We start from the raw sequence: 25,266 nt of genomic DNA on the forward strand, positions 1-25,266 counted from the left end.
GGTTGAGGAAATCAGTGGGATTCATTTCATGGTTGGTTGGCCTGGGAACAGATGTGGGAGGAGGAGTGTCCTCTGTCAACCTGTCACTAAACCAACGTTAGGCCCCTCCTTCATCATAGAGTATTATCCAATCAGGACACAGCGAATATAGGTGTGGTTGCAATGAGTCATTATTGTATTACTCTATCAACAGACCTCTGAATAGCAGTTAGAGGATAATTATTTTCCTCATAAAGTTATTGTTTTATGATAAGCATACACGCATCTATACTGTGGTTAGTTCATAAGTAGAAAGACAAATTATGAGTGCATTGGTCTCACTTATCCTCAATTGGAAATGCTAATAGACTAAATATAATAGTAATAAAGTTTTTGAGGATGTAGATTAAGCAGTGGTATAAATGTAAACAGTAAACACATACAGTACACACACTAACATTGACCAACCATACACAAATGAGTTGCTGGAGGAGTAAATCATCAAGCTCTCAGAGTCTCACTGTAAAATCAGATGTCTAAACCTTTGTCTACAAGCTTCACATTTCGAAGGTTAAGTTTAGGCATTAATTTCGATAGTTAAGGGTTAAGCTTTGGGATAGGGTTCAAACAAACCAAAAAAACGAGTGCCTAGCACTGGGATTGGACAAGTAACCCTCAGAGCTGGAGCTCGCAGTTTACGCCCACCTGCTATTCCGACCACAATGCCCTAGCAAAACCCAAGCCTACTTTATTGTAATAGCACTCACCGTTTCCCCCTGGTGGCGGATTTTGAAGTCATCTCCTAACGTCCTGCTTACCCAACCGGAGGTCTAGTTTCGCAGTGGATGTGTGAATAGCCTATCATGGGTCTTTGTAATTATGAGCGTTATACCCATCAGTAAATGTACCAATGATGTAGGGTGGGGCTTATGATTGATTGATTTACAAACACTCGGGCTACAAAGGACACAGTGTGATAGACATTTTAGGGCTCTATTCAATTTGCATCGGAGAAATTTGGCTTTCCTGCTTTAGTGGAGACTACGTTCAAGGTAAACGCTGCTTATGGCGGCTCAATCGGAAATTACCTTTAGATTTCCAGTCGCAGAATCTGATTGAATAGAGCGCTTAGTCTGTTTCAGCAATGGCTGCTGTTTGGTTTAGCAGCCATATGGAGACAGCTGGGAAGTCTGCGGTTACAAGAAATGGGCAGAGAGCAAACACAGCACAATAACACGTCATGGTCCACTTCTCATAAACTGAACTATGCATCCTCTATGGTCTATCAGCAGCCAGCCTGTCTGCCAGCCACAGATAGCATACTGATCCAGCTGGCCCTTATACTCTCAATAGGAAGATGCTTTCAATGGGGACAATTTTTTGTTTTATTTAAAAAAAATGTAAAAATCACCTTTATTTAACCAGGTAGGCCAGTTGACAACAAGTTCTCATTTACAACTGCGACCTGGCCAAGATAAAGCAAAGCAGTGCGACACAAACAACACAGAGTTACACATGGAATAAACAAAAGCACAGTTAATAACATAATAGAAAAGTCTGTATACAGTGTGTGCGAATGAAGAAAGATTAGTGAGGTAAGGCAATAAATAGGCCATTGTGGCGAAATAATTACAATTTAGCAATTAAACACTGGAGTGATAGATATGCAGAGATACTGGGGTGCAAGGGAGAAAGAAAAAAAGCATTTGGGGATGAGGTAGTTGGGTGGCTATTTACAGATGGGCTATGTACAGGTGCAATGATCTGTATGCTGCTCTGACAGCTGATGCTTAAAGTTAGTGAGGGAGATATGAGTCTCCAGCTTCAGTGATTTTTGAAATTCGTTCCAGTCATTGGCAGCAGAGAACTGGAAGGAAAGGCGGCCAAAGGAAGTGTTGGCTTTGTGGGTGACTAGTGAACTATACCTGCTGGAGCGCGTGCTATGGGTGGGTGCTGCTATGGTGACCAGTGAGCTGAGATAAGGTGGGGCTTTACCCAGTAAAGACTTATAGATGACCTGGAGCCAATGGGTTTGGCGATGAATATGACGCGAGGGCCAGCCAACGAGAGCATACAGGTCGCAGTGGTGGGTAGTATATGGGGCTTTGGTGACAAAACGGATGGCACTGTGATAGACTACCTCCAATTTGCTGAGTAGAGTGTTGGAGGCTATTTTGTAAATGACATTGCCGAAGTCAAGGATCGGTAGGATAGTCAGTTTTACGAGGGTGTGTTTGGCAGCATGAGTGAAAGATGCTTGGTTGCGAAATAGGAAGCTGATTCTGGATTTTATTTTGGATTGGAGATGCTTAATGTGAGTCTGGAAGGAGAGTTTACAGTCTAACCAGACACCTAGGTATTTGTAGTTGTCCACATATTCTAAGTCAGAACCGGGCGGGCAGGTGCAGGCAGCAATCGGTTGAATAGCATGCATTTAGTTTTACTTGCATTTAAGAGCAGTTGGAGGCCACGGAAGGAGAGATGTATGGCATTGAAGCTCGTCTGGAGGTTTGTTAACACAGTGTCCAAAGAAGGGTGGAATAGTAGTCCTGTTATGTGGACGTTTTGTCCCTATGTTGTTGGGGATTATATCTATCTGATATTCAACTCAAGGCTTTTCGCAGTGGACATTTAAATACAGATTAAACATAGGCTAGTCCGGGACAAAAATACATGCTCTGTGCCAAATTTCTATTGAAATGTTTTATTTGTTCAGGACTAGGCTTAGCCTAATGTCTCGTGATCAGATTGTGTGCAGATGACAAAATTACGCAAGAGTTTACTTCATGGTTAACAGAGATTCGGTTTAGCCTAATCTGTGTCTGAGATACCGGTTTTAAAGGTTTAAAGCCTTCATAAGGTCATTGTTCTCCATCTCTCTCTTAGATTCATAGAGAAGAACTTGGCTACCATAAGAACTTGGCTTCGGCTCGCAGCAAAATGTACCAACTAAATGACAAAACATAATGTGTCAATCCCTTAATTTATGCTGTGCAATGGAATAGACTATTACATGAAACACACTTTAGATGCATTTTCAGTTTTGAGATAGATTGTAATGAGTCAAATAAGCCATGAGACCATAGCAGTATAACCATTATAGACACCGTTGTAAGGCGGCACCATGTGTTTTGGCACTCAGGAAATTGGAGACTGCTGTATGTGTTCAAGGATGTGGTAACATTTGGGCGGTACTGAGGCTTTCACTTCCTTCAATGTGGCCAACTGTTTACAATACTCCTGCAATGGTTTCTTCAAAATAAGTGGTTCATTCGAGTAGGGTCCCACCCTGCTTTTGACAGTAAATGAGCACATAGTGAGATACTCTTGAGCAGTATACTCCCATTACCATTCTGTGACCTGAGACAGAAAATGAAATAATCTACTGAGGTGACATCATTGACTCAGCAAATGAACAACTCAAAGATATGCGGGTCAACACCAGCACCAGCTGTCAGAGCAGCTCACAGATTACTGCACCTGTACATAGCCCATCTATAATTTAGCCCAAACAACTACCCCTTCCCCTACTGTAGTTATTTATTTATTTTTGCTCCTTTGCACCCCATTATTTATATCTCTACTTTGCACATTCTTCCACTGCAAATCAACCATTCCAGTGTTTTACTTGCTATATTGTATTTACTTCGCCACCATGGCCTTTTTTTTTTGCCTTTACCTCCCTTATCTCACCTCATTTGCTCACATTGTATATAGACTTATTTTTCTACTGTATTATTGACTGTATGTTTGTTTTACTCCATGTGTAACTCTGTGTTGTTGTATGTGTCGAACTGCCTTGCTTTATCTTGGCCAGGTCGCAATTGTAAATGATAACTTGTTCTCAACTTGCCTACCTGGTTAAATAAAGGTGAAATTAAAAATAAAAACATTTAAACTCCTCCCCTTAGTAAGTCATACAAGGTAGCGGAGCCAGGTAACACTAAGAAACAGTAGAGTTGATAGAGTTTGTGTCTGTTTTGATTAGGTTTTCAGTATTCTAAGTTATCTGTGTCATGGTATGGAATAGTACTGAATGTGTATACAAAATAATTAATTCAGGTTAGCGAGTTCCATTAAGACATAGTGAACCCCGCAATGACTCACATACCATTCCCCCCCCCCCCCCCCTTTCCTTCTAGGTATCTTTTCTAAGCTGAATCTGGCACCATGCCACAGATGCAGGTCAAAACCCAAGTTGCAAAAGTCCTCAATAAAACCACACCAGGGCTGCAGATATGGAGAATAGAGGTGAGACACCAGAACATATATATATGGTCATCACTACACACTTAGAAAAAAAAGGTGCTACCTAGAACCTAAAATAAATATTTGGCTGTCCCCATAAGAGAACCCTTTGAAGAACCCTTTTTTGGTTCAAGTATAACCCTTTTGGTTCCAGGAAGAACCCTTATGGGGTCCATGTGGAACCCTTTCCACAGAGGATTCTACATGGAACCCAAAAGGGTTATACCTGGAACCAAAATGGTTATACTTGAACCAAAAAAGGGTTCTTCAAAGGGTTCTCTTATGGGGAGGGCCGAAGAACCATTTTGGAACCTTTTTTTTCTAAGAGTGTGTAAAGAATATGATAGCAGAACAAACGTCTAATATGTCAATGCCATTCCAAGTTAGGCTCTTAATCTAAACTTTTTCACACAAGGACATTAAATGCTATTGAACTTGTTCATATTTGCCTATTGGTCAGGACATGGAGATGGTGCCCTTCTCTTCTAAAGCATATGGACAATTCTATGAAGGTGACAGCTATGTTGTTCTATACGTAAGTAATCAATGTAACATTATGTTGGCGTAGTCAAAACTACTCCTAAAAAGTGGCCTATACGGACAAAATACACAAAGTGACATCCCAGTAACATATTTCTGTCTGATCCTGTAGACCAATAAGATGCGTAGCTCGTTCACCTACGACCTCCACTATTGGCTGGGAAAGGCCACCTCCCATGACGAGCAAGGGGCGGCGGCCATCTACACCACTATGATGGACGAGCACCTGGGAGGCATGGCTGTGCAGCACCGTGAGGCACAGGGCTATGAGAGCGACACCTTTCGTGGATACTTCAAAAAGGGCATCATGTGAGTGATGTACAACAAACTACACCTGTCTACTGTGTGGATAATATGTAATGTCAAACTATTTATAGACAAACAAGTTCAGTTCCTTCAACTCATTATTCACACATCATCAGAGTGCAACGTATATTGAACACTGAACGAGAGACCTCGGTTTAATGTTTGTGTAAATTTGTGACAGTAGTTCCTTGCAAAAGTTTGATTTATATACTTTTTGATTTTGTGACCCCTACCATCTGCCCTGTGATTGCCGAAGCTAGCTACTAGCCTAGCTGGGAGCTATCATTGTCAAACTAGCAGGGTTTTCCACAAACAGCTTGAACACAGTACACGACACAGTTAGCCCTTGTCCCACGGTTATTATTCTCTGCTGCTTTTCCCCTGCAACCTGACCTGGCTGGAACTACAATGTATTGCTACCAACATCAGCGATGCTACAACCAACAGTATGTGCAAAGATACTGCTTTTGTCCTCACTGCTGTGAGCAAATCTTTAGGAGGACACATTTCAGATTTTTTGGATTTATAACATAATCCAGTTAGAATCAGGAATTCCCCAGGGCAACTATCTAGGTCCCTTGCCTTTTCAATCGTTACTTACGACATACAGCTGGCTTTGAGTAAAGCCAGTGTGTCTATGTAGGCAGATGACTCAACACTATACACGTCAGTTACTAAAGTGACTGAAATGACTGCAACATTTGACAAAAAAGCTGCCGTCAGTTTTAGAATTGGTGGCACGGAATAAGTTAGTCCTAAATATTTCAAAAACTAAAAGCATTGTATTTGGGACAAATCAGTCATTAAACCCTAAACCTCAACTAAATCTTGTAATGACTAATGTGGAAATTGAGCAAGTTGAGGTAACTAAACTGCTTGGTTGTTCAATGTTCATACAACAGTAGCTAAGATGTGTAGAAGTCTGTCCATAATAAAGCGTTACTCCTCATTCTAAACAACACTATCAACAGGGCAGGTCCTACAGGCCCTAGTTTGTTGCATCTGGACTACTGTTCAGTCGTGTAATCAGGGGCCACAAAGAGGGACTTAGGAACATTACAATTGGATCAGAACAGGGCAGCATGTCTGGCCCTGAAATGTACACGAAGAGCTAACATTAATAATATGCATGTCAATCTCTCATGGCTCAAAGTGGAGGAGAGATTGACTTCATCACTAGTGCGTAAAGAATGGTGCCGGAGGAGATGGCTGCCGTTTTACGGGCTCCTAACCAATTGTGCTATTTTGTGTGTTTTTTGTGTTGTTTGTAACTTATTTTGTACATAATGTTTCTGCCACCGTCTCTTATGACAAAAAATAACTTCTGGGTATCAGAACAGCGATTACTCACCTCGAAATGGACGAAAAAAAATGATTTAACGAGTCGGACGCAAAGGATTTACTCCAGATACCGGACCAGGCCCAAATCCCCTTCATTCTCATTAATATAAGATGCCGATACGGGGGACCATCCGTCCTATTGGCCAACATGTAATCATTGGAGAATAAACTGGATAAGCTCCGGTCAAGTCTATCCTACCAACAGGACATTAAAAACTGCAATATCTTACATGGATAATATACAATTGGCTGGTTTTTCTGTGCATCAGCAAGACAGAACAGCTGCCTCCCTTGTATTACCACAAGGGGTGGCAGTCTGTGTCTATTTGTCAATAACAGCTGGTGCGCGAAGGTTTTAAGGTTTTGCTTACCTGAGGTGGAGTATCTCATGATAAGCTGTAGACCACATTATTTACTAAGAGTGTTTTCATCTATATTTTTCGTAGCTGTCTATTTACCACCACAAACCGATGCTGGCACTAAGACCGCACTCATCGAGCTATATAAAGTCATGAGCAAACAAGAAAATGCTCCTCCAGAAGCACTGCTCCTAGTTGTCGTGGACTTTAATGCAGGAAAACTATTTTCTACCAGCATGTTACATGTGCAACCAGGTGGGAAAAAACCTCTAGACCACCTTTACTCCACGCACAGAGATGCTTACAAAGCTTTCTCTCGCCCTCCATTTGACAAATCTGACCATAATTCCATCCTCCTGACTTACAAGCAAAAACTAAAGCAGGAAGCACCAGTGACTCGCTCAATACGGAAGTGGTCAGCTGATGCAGATGCTAAGTTACAGGACTGTTTTTTGTTCTGGGATGGCATTGAGGAGTATACCACAGCAGTCACCAGCTTCATCATGAATTGCATTGATGACATTGTCCCCACAGTGACCATACTTACATACCCCAACCAGAAGCCATAGATTACAGGTAACATCCACACTAAGCTAAAGGGTAGAGCTGCCACTTTCAAGGAGCAGGACGCTTATAAGAAATCCCGCTATTCCCTCAGACGAATCATCAAAGAGGCAAATCATCAAGACTAACATTGAATCCCTACTACACCAGCTCCCACGCTCGTTGGGTATGTCAGTGCTTGCAAATTATTACAGACTACAAAAGGATGCCCAGCCGCAAGCTGCCTAATTGCACCTTCCTACCAGGCGAGCTAATGTAGGTATTACAGTCATAGACTGTTCTCTGTGCTGCCGCACGGAAAGAAGTGCTGGAGCGCATTTGAAAGAGGGGTCTCAAATGAGCATAGGGGGTTTACAGGGTGTGTGTGTCCCAGTCATCAGATCACAACCCAAGTGAACACTTATGGGAGATTTTGGAGCAGCACCTGAGACAACGTTTCTCATGGCAGAATGGTGTCGCATCCCTCCAATAGAGTTCCAGACACTTGTAGAATCTATGCCAAGGCGCATTGAAGCTGTTCTGGCCAAACACGCTATTAAGAAACTTCATGTTGGCGTTCTTGGCAGTTCCTGTAGATTGTAGTGATATTATATAGCCCCCTCCCCTCTACAGCAAAGGCTGTTTCCTCTTGTAGTGTTTCTTTATCTAATCTTAAATTGCATCGCAACTGATGGTCAGAGGGGATGTTACTACAGCAGGCAGGATAAAAAAAATAAACCCTGTGAGGAAGTTAACACAACCATCACTTCTGCATTCTGGCTTCTGAAAAAAAGCATAATGGTCAGGCAGAAGAGTATGTAGGGTGGAGTGGAGTCAGAGTGGTACAGCGCAACATAAATAACTTCAGAACCAAACAGTGACGCACAACGCAAGCTGACGTACCTAATATGTAATGGTATTCAGCAGGGTTCAATTTAAATTGAAGCCAGTCAATTCAGGAACTGAGTTGAATTTTAAATTTGAAAAAAAATGTAATAAATAGTTTATCCATTCTATTGAGAAGTCATTGTAAATATATGCCTATTTTTCAATTATTTATTTTGAATGTCAGTTTACTGACATCAATTCAAATGGACCCCTATCCTGGTATTAATTCCACATAATGACAGCTTTCAAAACCATCATTGATGGCTGTCATCTGACAGCACTCCTTGTGTGTGATTTTCCACAGCTACAAGAGTGGCGGCGTGGCGTCTGGGATGAAGCAGGTGGAGACCAACACCTACAACATCTGCCGCCTGCTCCATGTCAAGGGAAGGAAGCATGTGGTGGCTGGAGAGGTGAAAAAGAAGTACTCCCTTTTCCACATTTTGATACGTTACAGCCTTATTCTAAAACTGACAAAATATTTTTTCCCCTTCATCAATCTACACACAATACCCCATGGTGACAAAGCAAAAACAGGTTTTTAGAACTGAAATATAACATTTACATAAGTATTCAGACCCTTTACTCTGTACTTTGTTGAAGCACCTTTGGCAGCGATTACAGCCTCGGGTCTTCTTGGGTATGACGCTCCAAGCTTGGCACACCTGTATTCGAGGAGTATCTCCCATTTTTCTCTGCAGATCCTCTGTCAGGTTGGATGGGGTGAGATAGCACAGCTATTTTCAGGTCCCTTCAGAGATGTTCGATGGGGTTAAAGTCCAGGTTCTGGCTGGGCCACTCAAGGATATTCAGAGACTAGTCCCGAAGCCACTCCTGCGTTATCTTGGTTGTGTGCTTAGGGTCGTTGTCCTGTTTGAAGAAGAATCTTCACACCAGTCCGAGGTCCTGAGCTCTCTGGAGCAGGTTTTCATCAAGGATCTCTCTGTACTTTGCTCCGCTCATCTTTCCCTCGATCCTGACTAGTCTCCCAGTCCCTGCCGCTAAAAACATCCCCACAGCATGATACTGCCACCACCATGCTTTACCGTTGGGATGGTGTCAGGTTTCCTCCTGACGTGGCACTTGGCATTCATCAGACCAGATAATCTTGTTTCTCATGGTCTGAGAGTCTTTAGGTGTCTTTTTGCTCTAAGCGGGCTGTCATGTGCCTTTTACTGAAGAGTGGCTTCCGTCTGGCCACTCTACCATAAAGGTCTGATTGACTGCTGCAGAGATGGTTGTCCTTCTGGAAGGTTCTCCCATCTCCACAGAGAAAATCTGGAGCTTGGTCAGTGTCCATCGGGTTCTTCGTCACCTCCCTGACCATGGCCCTTCTCCCCAGATTGCTCAGTTTGGCCGGGCGGCCAGCTCTAGGAAGAGTCTAGGTGGTTCCAAACTTCTTACTTTTAAAAATGGTGAAGGCCACTGTGTTCTTGGGATCTTCAATGAGACAGACCATTTTTGGTACCCTTCCTCATATCTGTACCTCGACACAGTCCTGTCTCAGAGCTCTACGGACAATTCCTTCGACCTCATGGCTTGGTTTTTTCTCTAACGTGCACTTTCAACTATGGGACCTTATATAGACAGATGTGTTCCTTTCAAAATCAGAATTACTTATGCAAATAAGGTATTTCAGATTTGCATTTTTTTTTTTTATAAACAAACTGTTTTTGCTTTGCCATTATGGGGTATTGTGTAGGGGGTCTGAATACTTTCTGAATGCACTGTATATATTTCCTTTCTTGATAACTTAGCTTACCTCTTTAACTGTTCAATTGTCATTCAATTGTCATGCACATTGATTGATTAAGAAGTGTTAGGAGTTTACATTGGTATCATAATTGATAGTTATGAGGTTGGGAGATTGGGAACCTATTTAACTGGTTAGCTGAAACCAACTTCATAAAATTGCTAGAAACAACATTTAAATTTGACCTATTCATCAAGAAGGAATCAATAGGCTACATAAATTGAGAAAATTCATTTACAAGCGTACCTCCGTCAGCTAAAATCAAGTAAAACGCTGTGTGCATGTCACCCTCTCTCTCCTCCTCCACTGACTAAGGGCACTCACTAGTGACTAAAGTATCTAGTGACCTGACTAAGCATCTCTTTGCTCCGTGCACCTTGGAAGGAACCACTTACTAGGGAGAATAGGGGGGATACTCTTTGCCTGATCCAGTTACTGTGCCCCCTCTGCCAAATACCTCTGACCAATCGTTTAGTAAATAATAATGATAAAGCGTGGGCTTAGAAATTATGTTTAGTCATGAATTTAACATCTGAAAATGTAAAAACAGGACAAATATGAGGAGGCATGTGCCTCTGTACCCCCTACGTTACTTGATATAACCACGTCAGCATCGAGTAAAAGCCTCAATCTCCCTAGTAAGTGGTTCCTTCCTGTTGCTGTTTGTAATCATATTGTTAATCAAATTCAGGGAATGTTATAATGAAATTAATCTGTGAGTCCTTTCCATCCCCATCCATCACCTTTTCCATCACCATCCATCCATCCATCCTGGAGCACAGGTGGACATGAGCTGGAGCAGCTTTAACAAGGGGGATGTGTTCCTGCTTGACCTGGGCAACCTCATCATCCAGTGGAACGGACCCAAGAGCAACCGTATGGAAAGACTCAAGTTAAGGAGAAATTCTATACCAGTGAAAAAGTGGCTGGCACTTTTAGTTTTTTTTTTTTTACTTTGGTGCATAATGAATGTGTGATAGGTGAAATCATGGGTCAAACTACATTGCCTTCACACCTCCAGGCATATCAGATGTCAGTGATCAGTGATAACCACGAGGAAGAGAAGTGAGGAAGGGTGCATTTTTTAAGGATTCAAACAAGGCCCCTAAGTAGGAAGACCTCTGCCTATAAACCTAGCCCTTACAGCATGGACAAGCATAAAATTAAGACTGGATTGTGGTTCCAATGGCTCAGTGGGGTAGAACAATTGTGAATGTTGACCGTTCTGTAAGGTTGATGTTGTCGCGGATGTTGTTCTTTGCAGGGAATGACTCTAGCCAAGGACATCCGTGACAGGGAAAGAGGGGGACGGGCGCAGGTTAGCGTGGTGGAAGGTGATGACGAGAAGTCTTCCGAGGAGGCCATGAAGCTGATGAAGCAGCACCTGGGAGAGACGAGACGAGACATCAGGGACAGCATCGTGTCTGATGACGTGGTCGACCAGAAGCTGAGGTCCAGCGTCAAGCTCTTCCAGTGAGTGCTGACCATCTCAGGGATGTTTATAACCTCCTTAGGATCTGTCATAGACATTATAGCCCCTTTGTGACCTGTCATATACATTATAAACTCTTATGACTGACATTTCATAGACATTATAACCTCGTATGACCTGTCATAGACATTATAACCTCGTATGACCTGTCATAAACATATACGTAGCAGATATGTAGCAGATGTGAACTAGCTAGTGAGAGTTAGCCATCATGCAGTATGTGACACGGTTGGCACGCTTCTCATTATTATAGAATTATTGTGAAAAATAACAGAATTATGTTTGTTCTGTGCAGTATCTCAGATGCCCAGGGGAACCTTGTGGTGCAGGAGGTAGCAGTGAAGCCTCTGTCTCAGGACCTGTTGAATCACGAGGTCAGACTCCTTGTCAATCATGGAAAGGGGAGGGAGCATGATAAGGGGAAGGGTTTTGGTGGCACTTTAGTGTTCAGTGCTGAAATAACAGGGTAATGTCCGGAAAGTAATAGGAAACAACAGGGAAATAAGGCAGCAACTCCCAGATATGAACTAATAACCCATTAATAGTTTGATTGTAGCTGCTAAATACTTACAGTACCAGTCAAAAGTTTGGACACACCTACTCATTGAAGAGTTTTCTAATACTTTTACTATTTTCTACATTGTAGAATAATAGTGAAGACATCAAAACTATAAAATAACACATAATGAATCATGTAGTCACAAATCTAAATATATTTTAGATTCTTCAAAGTACACACCCTTTGCCTTGATGTCAACTTTGCACACTCTTGGCATTCTCTCAACCAGCTTCATGAGGATTGCTTTTCCAACAGTCTTGAAGGAGTTCCTACATATGATGAGCACTTGTTGGCTGCTTTTCCTGCAGTCCAACTCATCCCAAATAATTTCAATTGGTTTGAGGTCGGGTGATTGTGGAGGCCAGGTCATCTGATGCAACGCTCCATCACTCTCCTTCTTGAGAAAATAGCCCTTACACAGCTTGGAGGTGTGTTGAATCATTGTCCTGTTGAAAAACAAATGATAGTGGGACTAAGCGCAAACCAGATGGGATGGCGTGTCACTGCAGAATGCTGTGGTAGCCATGCTGGTTAAGTGGGCCTTCATTTTAGATAAATCACTGACAGTGTCACCAGTAAAACACCCCCACACTTCATGGTGGGAACTACACATGCAGAGATCATCTGTTCACCTACTCTGCGTCTCACAAAGACATGGCGTTTGGAACCAAAAATCTCAAACTCATCAGACCAAAGGACAGATTTCCACCGGTCTAACGTCCATTGCTCGTTTTTCTTGGTACAAGCAAGTCTCTTATTATTATTGGTGTCCTTGAGCAGTGGTTTCTTTGCAGCAATTCGACCATGAAGGCCTGATTCACGCAGTCTCCTCTGAACAGTTGATGTTGAGAGGTGTGTGTTACTTGAACTCGGTGAAGCATTTATTTGGGCTGCAATCTTAGGTGCAGTTAACTCTGATGAACTTATCCTCTGCAGCAGAGGTAACTCTAGGTCTTCCTTTCCTGTGGCTGTCCTCATGAGAGCCAGTTTCATCATTGCTCTTGATGGTTTTTGCGGCTGCACTTGAAGAAACTTTCAAAGTTTTTGAAATGTTCCGAATTCACTGACTTCATGTCTTAAAGTAATGATGGACTGTTGTTTCTTGTGGCTTATTTGAGCTGTTCTTGCCATAATATGGACTTGGTCTTTTACCAAATATTTCCCTGTTGTTTCCTGTTAAATTCCGGTCGTTACCCTGTTGTTTCCACAGCTACATACTAACTATTAACAGGTTATTACCACTTTCTTACCTGGTTATTGCCGTCTTATTTCCCTATTGTTTCCTATTACTTTCCGGATATTACCCTGTTGTTTCCACAGCTACATACTAACTATTAACAGGTTATTACCACTTTCTTACCTGGTCATTGCCGTCTTATTTCCCTATTGTTTCCTATTACTTTCCGGATATTACCCTGTTATTTCAGCACTTTTATCCACATTTTAAAGTATGTGGGCGTGCGCCATGAAATCATATCGACTGAGCTTAAGCATAATAAAATGATCAGGCTCATAAAAGAATGAGAAAATGATAAGGATATCCTCTTAGCCGTGGTGTATTGGCCATATCACAAACCCCCCGAGGTGCCTTATTGCTATTATAAACTTGTTATCAACGTAATCAGAGCAGTAAAAATAAGTGTTTACCTATGGTACCTGTGTCAAACCTGAGGGATGCGGTCTGGCTTTTTTATGGCAGTTTTGGAGCAGTGGCTTCGTTCTTGTTGTATGTCAGTATAGGGCTTGTTTCACGGTGGATATGGATACTTTTCCACCTGTTTCCTCCAGCATCTTCACAAGGTCCTTTGCTGTTGTTCTGGGATTGATGTGCACTTTTCGCACCAAAGTACGTTCATCTCTAGGAGACAGAACGCATCTCCTTCCTGAGCGGTATGACGGCTGCGTGGGCCCATGGTGTTTAAACTTGCGTACTATTGTTGAACGTGGTACCTTCAGGCGTTTGGAAATTGCTCCCAAGGATGAACCAGACTTGTGGAGGTCTACACAATTTTTCTGAGGTCTTGGCTGATTTCTTTTGATTTTCCCATGATGTCATGCAAAGAGGCACTGAGTTTGAAGGTAGGCCTTGAAATACATCCACAGGTACACCTCCAATTGACTCAAACTATGTCAATTAGCCTATCAGAAGCTTCGAAAGACATGATGTCATTTTCTGGAATTTTCCAAGCTGTTTAAAGGCACAGTCAACTTAGTGTATGTAAACTTCTGACCCACTGGAATTGTGATACAGTTAATTATAAGTTAAATAATATGTCTGTAAACAATTGTTTGAAAAATTACTTGTCATGCACAAAGTAGATGTCCTAACCGACTTGCCAGAACTATAGTTTGTTAACAAGACATTTGTGGAGTTTTAATGACTCCAACCTAAGTGTATGTGAACTTCCGACTTCAACTGTATTTACCCATTGATTCTTGAAGAATACAACTTTTAGCTTCGTTCAATTGTCGTACCCAATCAGAAACTCGAACATAAGCTTGTTTTACTCCAATGTTTGTAAACAAAGTAAATGTAAACTAACACTGTACTGTATAGCCACAAAACATACATAAAACTATCATTTTAGTATCCATAGCTCTGTCTATGAATTTGAGACTGGTTACATTCCCTCCAGCCCCATCCCTCAGCTTTTTACCGAAACAGTGGCAAGGGCATGCAGTGAATGGAATGGTATCAAACAAATGGAAACTAGGTGTTCGATGTGTTTGAGACCATTCCTTTGAGATTCCGTTCCAGCCATTATTATGAGCCCCTCCTACCAATTTAAAATGCCACCAGCTACCACTGCTTTTAATGTAATATTAAAATGCAATCCAGGTGGTTAGGTTGTGTTATTATATGAAGCACAGTGATAATACATTAAGTTGTTGTATAAATACAAATGATCTGACATTGTTTTCCAATTGGAATTTGGTTGTGCTTTTCGATGGTTGTCTTTTTGAGTGGGTGAATTTGACCAAAATGGCCACCTTGAAATGTCGTAGTGTGCCCAGTGGGCTGAATCTGTTAGAATGGTTGCAGATATTCTGACTATGCCACACAAGAGTTGTGCAGCAATGAATAATGCAGTGCTGACACTCATTTAGGCAAACAGTAAACCTCTTTAGTTGGCGGTAGAGGTATCAATAAATTCAATTATATTAATTGAAACATTATCTAATCTAAATGAACTAATTTCACAGGATTGCTATCTGTTGGATCAAGGTGGTTTAAGGATCTTTATCTGGAAAGGAAAGAAGGCTTCCAAGACAGAACGGTCCAAGTCTTTGGATAAAGCAGAAGTGAGCTGCACCTCGACACATTTTAGTTTCACAATGCTTTTGATATCCCTTTGCTGTCCCCTGGATGCTTTTTAGTTGAATACGGGGGGGGGGGGTCCTAAAATATCACCCCCTCCCCCCTTTTTGTACAACCCAGATACCAGTTACTTCAACAAGTTAACCCTAAAAATCACCTGGATACCTGAAACACGTATTTCGGTCCTGGATCACAGATACACACAATCCCTTACCAATTCAACTCTCTCTGACACCCATAACTCTTACCCAACCTAATTTAAGAATACTTAAAAAAAACGGAGGGAGTGATATTTTAGGACCCCTCTGTATTCAACTAAAAAGTATCTTGTAATTCTAGGCATACAAGAAGGCGAAGGGCTACCCTATCTCCACCTACGTCGAGACGGTGAATGATGGTGCCGAGTCTGCCGTGTTCAAGCAGCTGTTCCAGAGGTGGAGCGTGAAGGGTCAAACTGTGGGGATGGGGACCACAAACTGTCCAGGCAAAATTGGTGAGCAAGTCACACAAAAAAAAACACTGATTGAGCCAAAATTGGTATCTCTAAATGTTTTTTCTTGACAATGCAGCCAAGGTTGAGCAGATCAAGTTTGATGCTACTTCCATGCATGCAAGGCCTGACGTGGCTGCCCAGCAGAAAATGGTCGATGACGGAACAGGTGAAGCAGAGGTTGGTAACAACCTGTAATAACTAGCTTTGACAAAATAATTATTCATAATCCTCCCCTTTAAACTGTATATCCAATGGAAATCAACACTTCCCATTTTCCTCCAATCAGGTGTGGAGGTTAGAGGACAGTGAACTGGTGCCTGTGGACAGGAAGTGGTTGGGCCACTTCTATGGAGGCGACTGCTATCTCATCCTCTACAAATATGATGTCAGCAATAGGAGTCACTACATACTATACATATGGCAGGTCAGAACACCCTACTATCCAACATTCCCTCTTTGGCATTATAGGCATAGCTCTCTGTGATGCCTGGCAATCAAGCTTTGATAATACCAGAAATGTTTTATATGAGCAGAGCTTAATTCCATGACTTAGTCTCTGGCTTGCTTGCTTTCCATGCAACCTTATGCAGAAATGTACAGGAACTATGGTGTGTTTGATGTGTACAATGTAGGGTCGCCATGCAAGCACCGGTGAGCTGGCTGCCTCTGCTTTCCAAGCCGTGAACATCGACCAGCAGTACAACGGTGAGCCAGTTCAGGTCCGAGTGCCCATGGGGAAAGAACCACTCCACCTCATGGCCATATTTAAGGGCAAGATGGTGGTCTATGAGGTAGGCGCTTCATGTTATTCATGGTAAGGGATTTCAAATGTCAACTTACAAGAGGTGACTGAAATATGAGACCACATAGATCTTATTCAATTACGAGACAAATTCAAAAAGTCCAAATTATGTTTGACATCATTTGGTTCCGTCTTGGTGATTGGAATCTCACCATGAATGTTATCCTAGCTCATCATCAATATTGCAATCATGGTTTGCAGGAGGGGAGCTCCAGGGCCAACTCTGCACATGTCCAGCCGGCGGTTCGTCTCTTCCACATCCACGGCACCAACGAGTTCAACACCCGCGCCATCGAAGTGCCAGCACGCTCCTCGTCCCTCAACTCCAACGACGTCTTTGTGCTCAGCACTGACACTTGCTGCTATCTGTGGTACGGAAAGGTAAGCACCATTTCAGAGAACTGCCATAAACGTATAATCCAGGTTTGACAATGTAACAGTTCTCCAGTTAAGCACTGATGAGGAGAGTACAAGGGCTGTACCTAGTTATGCGACAGCTATGACTCTTATCCCTTGCAGGGCTGTTGTGGTGATGAGCGAGAGATGGGCAAATCCCTGGCAGACATCATCTCCAGGAGGGAAAAACATGTAATCGCAGAGGGTCAGGAGACGGCTAACTTCTGGCTAAATCTGGGAGGCAAGACCCAGTATGCCAACAGCAAGAGGTACCACACTTCATCCCTTGGTTTTATAGTTCCCTAAGGGTCCTATTCGACTGAACTCAGTTAGCGGGTTGAAATGAAATGTATTCATAAAAGCATTGTACTAGACAGCAAAACACTGTCTAGTACAATGTAACTGAAAAATGACATCCACGTCTGATGCCTTCTGCCTGGGTCATCTGTGGTCTCTACCAAGGCTTCAGGAAGAGCACAACAACATCACCCCACGTCTCTTCGAGTGCTCCAATCAGACAGGCCGCTTCCTGGCCATGGAGGTCACCAACTTTAACCAGGACGACCTGGACGAAGATGACATCATGCTGCTGGACATCTGGGATATGGTGAATACCTGTATTTTTAACCCTGGAATCCAAACTGATGTGCTGTGTTTCCCCGTTGTTTCAGTTTGGTCTTCAGGCAGGATACTACTGTACTGTCCTTTGGTCGTCTCTATCAATTAGTGCTGAGCGATTAGTGCTTTTTGGGGTTGGTTTGGTTTCAGTTAGATTATTAAGAAATAATCACATTTTTCCATTTCGGTTTTCGATGATTTGAATGCTGTAACACAGAACAGAACAATGAATAAAAGTTCAGTGATGCTAGTGACTGCTCATTACTGCTTATTCCCTTATTAACCATCATTTATTCACATTACTTCATCAAATATTTCAGTTGAAGTGTATATTACATATGTTTTATTTGAGGACTTTATTATCTGACAAAATCACTATTTTGTACATCTTCAAAGAAAATAAGGCAAACTTTTATGACTGCTGAATGCCAACTATAAATCACTTTGATAATGTATTTTCAGGTAGATGCCTCGCGAAGCAACAGCCGCTCTCTATATGCCCTCACGATTGCGCATTCTTGTCCCTTCCATTTCAGGCTAAAAGAAAGATTATGGTCATTGTAGTTAGTTATCACACTTTGTAGATAGGTAGATTATTGGACTGTCGGAAACTTCAACTCCCTACTACATCGTACAGTTGAGGCTAGATCTAATTTATCTCTAGAGAAACTGTGCAATGTGCGCATTGAGCTCACAGAAAAAAAACGAACAAACTGGAATTCAAATAATTGAACAGCTGTCAGTCAATTAGTTGTTTAAAAAAAAACGAAAAATAAAAGACATTTCAGTTAATCGCTCAGCACTACCATCAATCTACGATCTGGAAGGTTGGTTCTTTTAAAACACAGGAGGTCCTCTTCCTCCTCAGGTGTTCCTGTGGTTGGGCAAGGGAGCTAATCAAATAGAGAAGGAGAATGTGGTCCCCACGGCACATGAGTACCTGAGGACCCACCCAGGTGGTCGAAATGTGGACACCCCCATCGTGCTGGTCAAACAGGGCTTTGAGCCTCCCACCTTCACAGGCTGGTTCCACGCCTGGGACCCACACATGTGGAGTGTATGTAGCATGCTTTGTAGTCAAGATAATTATGAGATGATAATACATATTGTAAGAGGGTCAAATACGTATGACAAGCCTAACAATGCATTCTAACTGCATAATGATGCATTTCACCGCTTGGCTTCAGGTAGTGTTACCAAAGTCTCTTTACTCAGGGCACAAAAGCTGCTTTGCTTTGTATATCTACAGGGAGGGAAATCCTACCAGGAGTTGAAGGCTGAGCTTGGGGACGCCAGCGACTTCATCCAGATCACCGTGGTGAGTCTCTAATCTCTCTCAAGCCCACTCACGTCACCTGATTTACGAAACAGTTCTCATGTAAACATTCTTTACAAATGCACAGTGCAACGTACAGTATGCAATCCAAAGGAATTGTACAGTATTTACGTGTTCATGTTAATATGCATTAGAAAAAAATGTCCACCAATGAAGTTCCCAAAGGTCTAGCCACGATTTGACCGGGTGTTCTAACCTAGGCAAGTCAAATCCAAATAATGATTGTATCGTCATAGAAACCACAGTCAGATATGATTTTCTGCTCTGGATAAATGAATGGTCTGTTGTCTGTTTATGGCTACAGGACAGAAGCACATCCAACTCTACTCAAAAGAACTCCAAGAGCATTGGAGAACCACTGCTGTCCCCGACCGTTGGGGCCACCTTCCCTGCAGACAAGCTGTTGAACCGCCAGACAGAGGACCTGCCCGATGGGGTTGACCCCACCAAGAAGGAGGTAAAATAACAATGGATCTCCATGATTGGTCTCTCGCCAGTCTATACTTCAGTGTAGCTGTCAGCTAAATTCCTGATTAATGTAGTCAGTCACTCATCTATTTTAACATGTAATATACCATACCTCGATCTTTTCCAGGAGTATCTGTCCAATGCTGACTTTGCTCTGATCCTGGGTGTGTCCCGGGTAGAGTTCTACTCCATGCCCACCTGGAAGCAGCAGAATCTGAAGAAAGAGAAGGGTCTGTTCTAGGAGAAGAATATCTGCACCTCAGGTCTCATTTTGACAGCGTAAAATAGCAGCGTGCTGTCGTCAAATCACACGGTATCTCCTCAAATACTCTCTTGGGAATCTATTTCATAGGGAGGTTGGAATGCAAGAACTATACATCTTAATTCTGTATCTTGAATTTGCACCGTTATTCGTGCATCCTTAAACTCCAAACATATTGCCCCTGCGTGGACTTTGTATCATTCCAAATTAGATCCACTAAAACAAAAGTATAGGGAGAATATCAGACATGGCGAACACTAGCACTGCTTTTTTGCGGTGTCAAAATTAGGCCCCTCGTGTTTTGTCATCTAGCCTTGCAATTCAATCATTCACACATTCTCAGATAACCAACAGTAGGTTGGTTATCAAATGACTGTGCCTTAGGCTTTTTTTTTTGTTTCTGAAATGTTGCTGTTGTAATTTAAACAATCAAGTTATGGAGAGGAAAAGTGTAGGGGATAGGAATAATTATATACGTTTTGTTATCTGAGATTTATCATAGGCACAATAAGCAGCACTTTTCCCCTGAATTGCTACTTGTGTCACCGAATTCTACCTGGATATATAATGTAGATGTCAAGCATTTAAGACTAAGCAGGAGATGATATTGGTTCTATACTTTATTTTCACAATGAGCCTTATTAACATTGAAAATGTGTCTAAAATGTTTCTTTGTAATGCCAATATTCAGAGGACCGCAAGGGCTTAGTTATATGTTGTAGTGCAGAAATATAAAGATGAGTTACTTCATATGCTTTATAATATAAATGTTTAGATCTAATGTATCAATGAAATTCAAGATTGTCAAATGGGGATAACTACTGCGCTATTTAGTTTTTGTCTTTATATGAAGACCCTTCAAATGCCATGCTGAATGGCAGTCAATAAAGATAATATTCCCCACTTTGTGTAAGTTCAATACCTTCAGCAAATCATAATAACTAAAACTGGATGTGAAATGAAATAGCAAAGTGTGGTAAAATACAGTTACTAACAGGGTTCCCATGCTTTTAAAAAACAGTTCTGTACCATAACAGTATAAATCACTTTCGTTTCCAGTTCAGATTCTGTTCCTCTAATCATTTCTCTGTTCTGTTCCCGGAACCGATTCCAACTCCTGTCTTTACTTGTATAAAAGCTGTGGAAGGAAACTTGGTTAGTTGAACTGAATGATAAATCCCATATCGGTCTTTCACAGTCAGGCCAACCCCTGTACTGTGCAAGTAGGCTAAGGTAGGCCTACTATTGAAGCTGGGGCCAAGACTAATTTCTCCAGCCTCCTGAGGTTGAAGAGGCACTGTTGCGCCTTCTTCACCACACTGTCTGTGTGGGTGGAACATTTCATATTGTCAGTGATGTGTACGCCAAAGAACTTGAAGCTTTCCATCTTCTCCACTGCGGTCCCGTCAATGTGGATGGGGCATGCTCCCTCTGCTGTTTCCTGAAGTCCACGATCAGCTTCTTCATTTGTTGACGTTGAGGGAGAGGTGAGGGCCCTGTCTCGTCATTGTTGGTAATTGTCTGCAAACTTGATCGTTGAGGCGTGAGTGGCCATGCAGCCATGGGCGAACAGGCAGTACAGGAGGGGGTTGAGCACTCACACTTGTAGGGCCCATGTGTTGAGGATCAGCGAAGTGGAGGTGTTGGTTCCTACCTTCACCACCTGGGGGGGGCCCGTCAGGAAGTCCAGGACCCAGTTGCACAGGGTGGGATTCCGACCCAGGGCCCAAATCTTAATGATGAGCTTGGAGGGTACTATGGTGTTGAAGGCTGAACTATAGTCAAGGAACAGCATAGGTATACGTAGGTATCCCCTCTTGTCCAGAGGGGATAGGGCAGTATATGTTACTGTCCCTGATTTCTCTCTGGAAGGAGATCCTCACACTTAGCTCGTCTACTTTATTGTCCAGAGACTGAACATCAGCAAGTAATATACTCGGTAGTGGTGGATGGTGTGCACGCCTCCTCAGTCGGACTAGAAGTCCACTCTAAATACCTTTTCTCCGCCAAAGGCATCTTGTAGCAGCCTCTGGGATAAGTTAAATTGCCCGTTCTTTTTGTGTTATTACATACAGCCGGAAATAACTTTTGGTTATCAGAGCGACCGTAACTCACCAGCATTACTACCAGGAATACGACTTTCCCTAATTGTAACCTGATCGTAATGCTGGTGAGTTACCGTCGCTCTGATATACAAAAGTTATTTCCGGCTGTATGTAATAACACAAAATAACGTTCTGGGCTAATAATGTAGGAAATAACACACAAAAAAACAAAATACTGCAATGTTGCTTAGGAGCTAGAAGCAGAGCTACCATGTCTGTTGGCGCCATCTTCCTGTTAAGTCTTCACATAGGGATGAATGGTGTCACGTGATCAATGGATTTATCCATTTATATAATCTATGGTGCGAAACCGTTGGAGGATATCTACAGACCCCACCTTAACGACAGGGTGAAAGGTTAAACAGGAATGTCAGATATCTCAGTGATGAGATATGATGGCCACACCTCTCTCCCACACACCCAATGATAGGTGCACAGGTCAGTGTCTGAGTGATAGACAGACGTGACACACACCTCATACACACCTGACCCAACATCTTCTCGTCCAGGCTCTCCATATGTCGGGCCTCCCGGCCTGTGATCCAGCTGCAGAGGATGGTGGGATGGCGGGCCACTGTGTCGAAGCCACCTATCTTATACCATATGTCTCTCCAGGCACCACCCTCTGACTGAGAGTGCTGGTATACCTCTTCATCCCCCCCTGCGTCCCACACCAATTGGATCCTGACCCAGTCGCGGGACCAGAACCTGTCCTCGAATCGCAGGTAGATCTTGTCCAATATGCATCGGCCTTGGACTTTGGGAGGGCTTGCTTGAACATGGCCGCCACATTCTCTATCTGGAAGCCTAAAGGGATGGTCACGATGACGTGGTCTGCAGTAAAGCACTGGCCCCCCCTGGCACAGCACTCTGGCTGGATGAGTGTGGCTCTCTTTCTCCAGAGCCCAGTGGATACTGTGTACTGGTCTGTCACACAGCATGGCTCCAGGGGTATGGCTGTCCAGGAGAGTGTCTGCCAGGACCCAGAGAGTTGAAAAAGTGCTCTTTCCAAGACTATGTAGTGACCCAGCTACAAGGCATACATCTCGTACAGGTGGGACCTGGCCTCATCCGTGCATTTGCTCCTCTTGCACCACTCAAACACCCCTGGGCAGTCCTCTAAGGCCGCAGGGGGTCAGCTGGGTGACCTCCTCGTCCAAGTAGCCCCTCAAGCTCTGGGTGGTATGCCTTATCTCAGAATCAAAAGCGATGGAGGTGAGTACCTACTGAAGAGGGCACATACCTGCTCCACCTCCCCCAACAGCAGCTGCCTCCCGCTCTCCTCGAAGAACAAGTCCCTAGGGGTGACGGAGACCTGCAGCCACATGATGCTAGCTGAGCCCCGCTACCTGGGCTAGCAAGAAGAGAGCAGTGGTGGCTGGTTGGAGGCGATATAGGAAGATATGCTCATTGTAATTGCTGGAATATAATAAATGGAACGGTATCAAACATCAAACAAATGGAACCCACATGACGCGTACCATTGATTCCATTCCAGGCAATGAGCCTGTCCTCCCATAGCTCCTCCCATCTCCCCTGGAAGAGTGTATTGCCCTCCTGGATCCAGTTGGCCCCCAGCTCAATGATATTCTGGCCAAAGGGTTTGGTGGTGTGGATGCGGCCTCCAGGCCTGCTCATAGCCTCCAGGACTTGGACCTGCTGAAAGCCTGATTTGACAAGGGTGGATGCTGCAGATAAGCCTGCTTCACCAGCACCAACAACCACCAGAACTGTACTCACTCTGCAGTAAGCTGTCTCCTGGGGGAAGTAGGTGGGAAGGGTAAGGTACCGTTTTTGCCCTGTCACCATAGAATTGCTTGGGACACATACCAAACACACTTTACTTATTGCATGCTGTACTTCTGCAACTGTGTAACAATAATAGGCAATTCCAGTTGCTCAACAGTTTAGCCCAAACTGTATCCACATTTTCCATATTTAGAGGCTATTCTATGATTTTCCAAAAGTTGCATGACTGTATTAGCATTTTTTACATTCAGCATCACTCCATCAAGAGAAATATGCAGTGCCTTTGAAAAGTATTCATACCCCTTGACTTTTTCCACATTTTGTTGCGTTACAGCCTGAATTGAAAATGGCTTGGTTTTTGCTCTGACATGCATTGTCAGCTGTGGGACCTTATATAGACAGGTGTGTGCTATTCCAAATCATGTCCAACAATTGAATTTACCACAGATGGACAATCAGAAGCCACTCTTCAGTAAAAGGCACATGACAGCCTGCTTGGAGTTTGCCAAAAGGCACCTGATCTGATGAAACCAAAATTGAACTATTTGGCCTAAATGCCAAGTGTCACATCTGGACAAAACCTGGCACCATCCCTATGGTGAAGCATGGTGGTGGCAGCATCATGCTGTGGGGATGTTTATCAGCGGCAGGGACTAGGAGACAAGTCAGGATCAAGGGAAAGGTGAACGGAGCAAAGTACAGAGAGATCCTTGATGAAAACCTGCTCCAGAGCATTCAGGACCTCAGACTGGGGCGGACCTTCACCTTCCAACAGGACAACGACCCTAAGCACACAGCCAAGACAACGCAGGATTGGCTTCGGGACAAGTCTCTGAATGTCCATGAGTGGCCAAGCCAGAGCCCGGACTTGAACCCGATCGATCGAACATCTCTGGAGAGACCAGAAAATAGCTGTGCAGCAACGCTCCCCATCCAACCTGACAGAGCTTGAGTGGATCTGCAGTGAAGAATAGGAGAAACTCCCCAAATACAGGTGAGCCAAGCTTGTAGCGTTATACCCAAGAAGACTCAAGCATGTAATCACTGCCAAAAGTGCTTCAACAAAGTACTGAGTAAAGGGTCTGAATACTTATGAAAATGTGATATTTCAGTTGCAAAAATGTATAAAAACCTGTTTTTCCTTGTCATTATGGGGTATTGTGTGTAGATTGAAGAGGGAAAAACATGTATTAATCAATTTTATAATAAGGCTGTAACGTAACAAAATGTGGAAAAAGTCAAGGGGTCTGAATACTTTCCGAATGCACTGTATACGTCATGTCCACCACACCCAGGTGGTAATGAGTATACTATGTATAATGTATATTGATTGATTTGTTGTAGATAGGGAAATAGATGATTGTTGTAATAAACTCACAATGTGGAAATATTTTATTTTTCATGATAAATAAATGTTTTCAGCTGTCACAAAGGAAAGTTTATACATTCAGGGGTCATGTTGAATTATTAATATTAGGAAAACCTTAAAAATCACTTAAAATAATATTCAATACAAGTTAACGTACAAATATATAAGAAATGTGTTAGAAATAAATTGTATGATATTTCATTTTCAACTAAAAATGGATGTTTAATGACGTGATGGAAATTACATGTGCCTATGGCTATCTGCGGAAAATGACAGAAATATATGAATTCCTGAATGGTACGATCGCAGCCATTATTGAAAAGATCATGATTATTAGAAAG

At 42.8% G+C, this 25,266-nt stretch overlaps 1 protein-coding gene and 1 pseudogene across 6 annotated transcripts in view; one reads left to right on the plus strand and one right to left on the minus strand.

Moving 5' to 3' along the window:
- The window catches only part of LOC110520005 (villin-1), a 27,547-nt gene extending 6,942 nt beyond the window's left edge, over positions 1–20,605 (plus strand). For 4 of the 6 annotated variants that reach the window (XM_090229585.1, XM_090229587.1, XM_090229588.1 and 1 more), the window contains exons 2-20: positions 4,122–4,230; positions 4,688–4,762; positions 4,880–5,076; positions 8,509–8,617; positions 10,740–10,848; positions 11,220–11,430; positions 11,745–11,823; positions 15,213–15,311; positions 15,667–15,820; positions 15,897–15,997; positions 16,107–16,244; positions 16,453–16,611; positions 16,824–17,003; positions 17,142–17,287; positions 17,481–17,625; positions 18,505–18,693; positions 18,886–18,954; positions 19,277–19,429; positions 19,568–20,605. In XM_090229585.1, coding sequence (XP_090085711.1) covers positions 4,150–4,230; positions 4,688–4,762; positions 4,880–5,076; positions 8,509–8,617; positions 10,740–10,848; positions 11,220–11,430; positions 11,745–11,823; positions 15,213–15,311; positions 15,667–15,820; positions 15,897–15,997; positions 16,107–16,244; positions 16,453–16,611; positions 16,824–17,003; positions 17,142–17,287; positions 17,481–17,625; positions 18,505–18,693; positions 18,886–18,954; positions 19,277–19,429; positions 19,568–19,681 — 2,508 coding nt within the window. In that variant the 5' untranslated portion in view covers positions 4,122–4,149 and the 3' untranslated portion in view covers positions 19,682–20,605. Of the gene's footprint in view, positions 1–4,121; positions 4,231–4,687; positions 4,763–4,879; positions 5,077–8,508; positions 8,618–10,739; positions 10,849–11,219; positions 11,431–11,744; positions 11,824–12,943; positions 15,312–15,666; positions 15,821–15,896; positions 15,998–16,106; positions 16,245–16,452; positions 16,612–16,823; positions 17,004–17,141; positions 17,288–17,480; positions 17,626–18,504; positions 18,694–18,885; positions 18,955–19,276; positions 19,430–19,567 lie in introns of those variants that run through there. The other 2 variants (XM_090229590.1, XM_090229589.1) reach the window with 2 other exon arrangements.
- A 1,526-nt stretch (positions 20,606–22,131) lies between these two features.
- LOC149984616 (peroxisomal N(1)-acetyl-spermine/spermidine oxidase-like) lies at positions 22,132–23,616 on the minus strand (annotated as a pseudogene).
- Positions 23,617–25,266: the final 1,650 nt, after the last annotated feature.

The sequence above is a fragment of the Oncorhynchus mykiss genome, chromosome 3 (assembly GCF_057628025.1).
Source record: "Oncorhynchus mykiss isolate SJ-2025 chromosome 3, ASM5762802v1, whole genome shotgun sequence".
Classification (NCBI taxonomy): domain Eukaryota; kingdom Metazoa; phylum Chordata; class Actinopteri; order Salmoniformes; family Salmonidae; genus Oncorhynchus; species Oncorhynchus mykiss.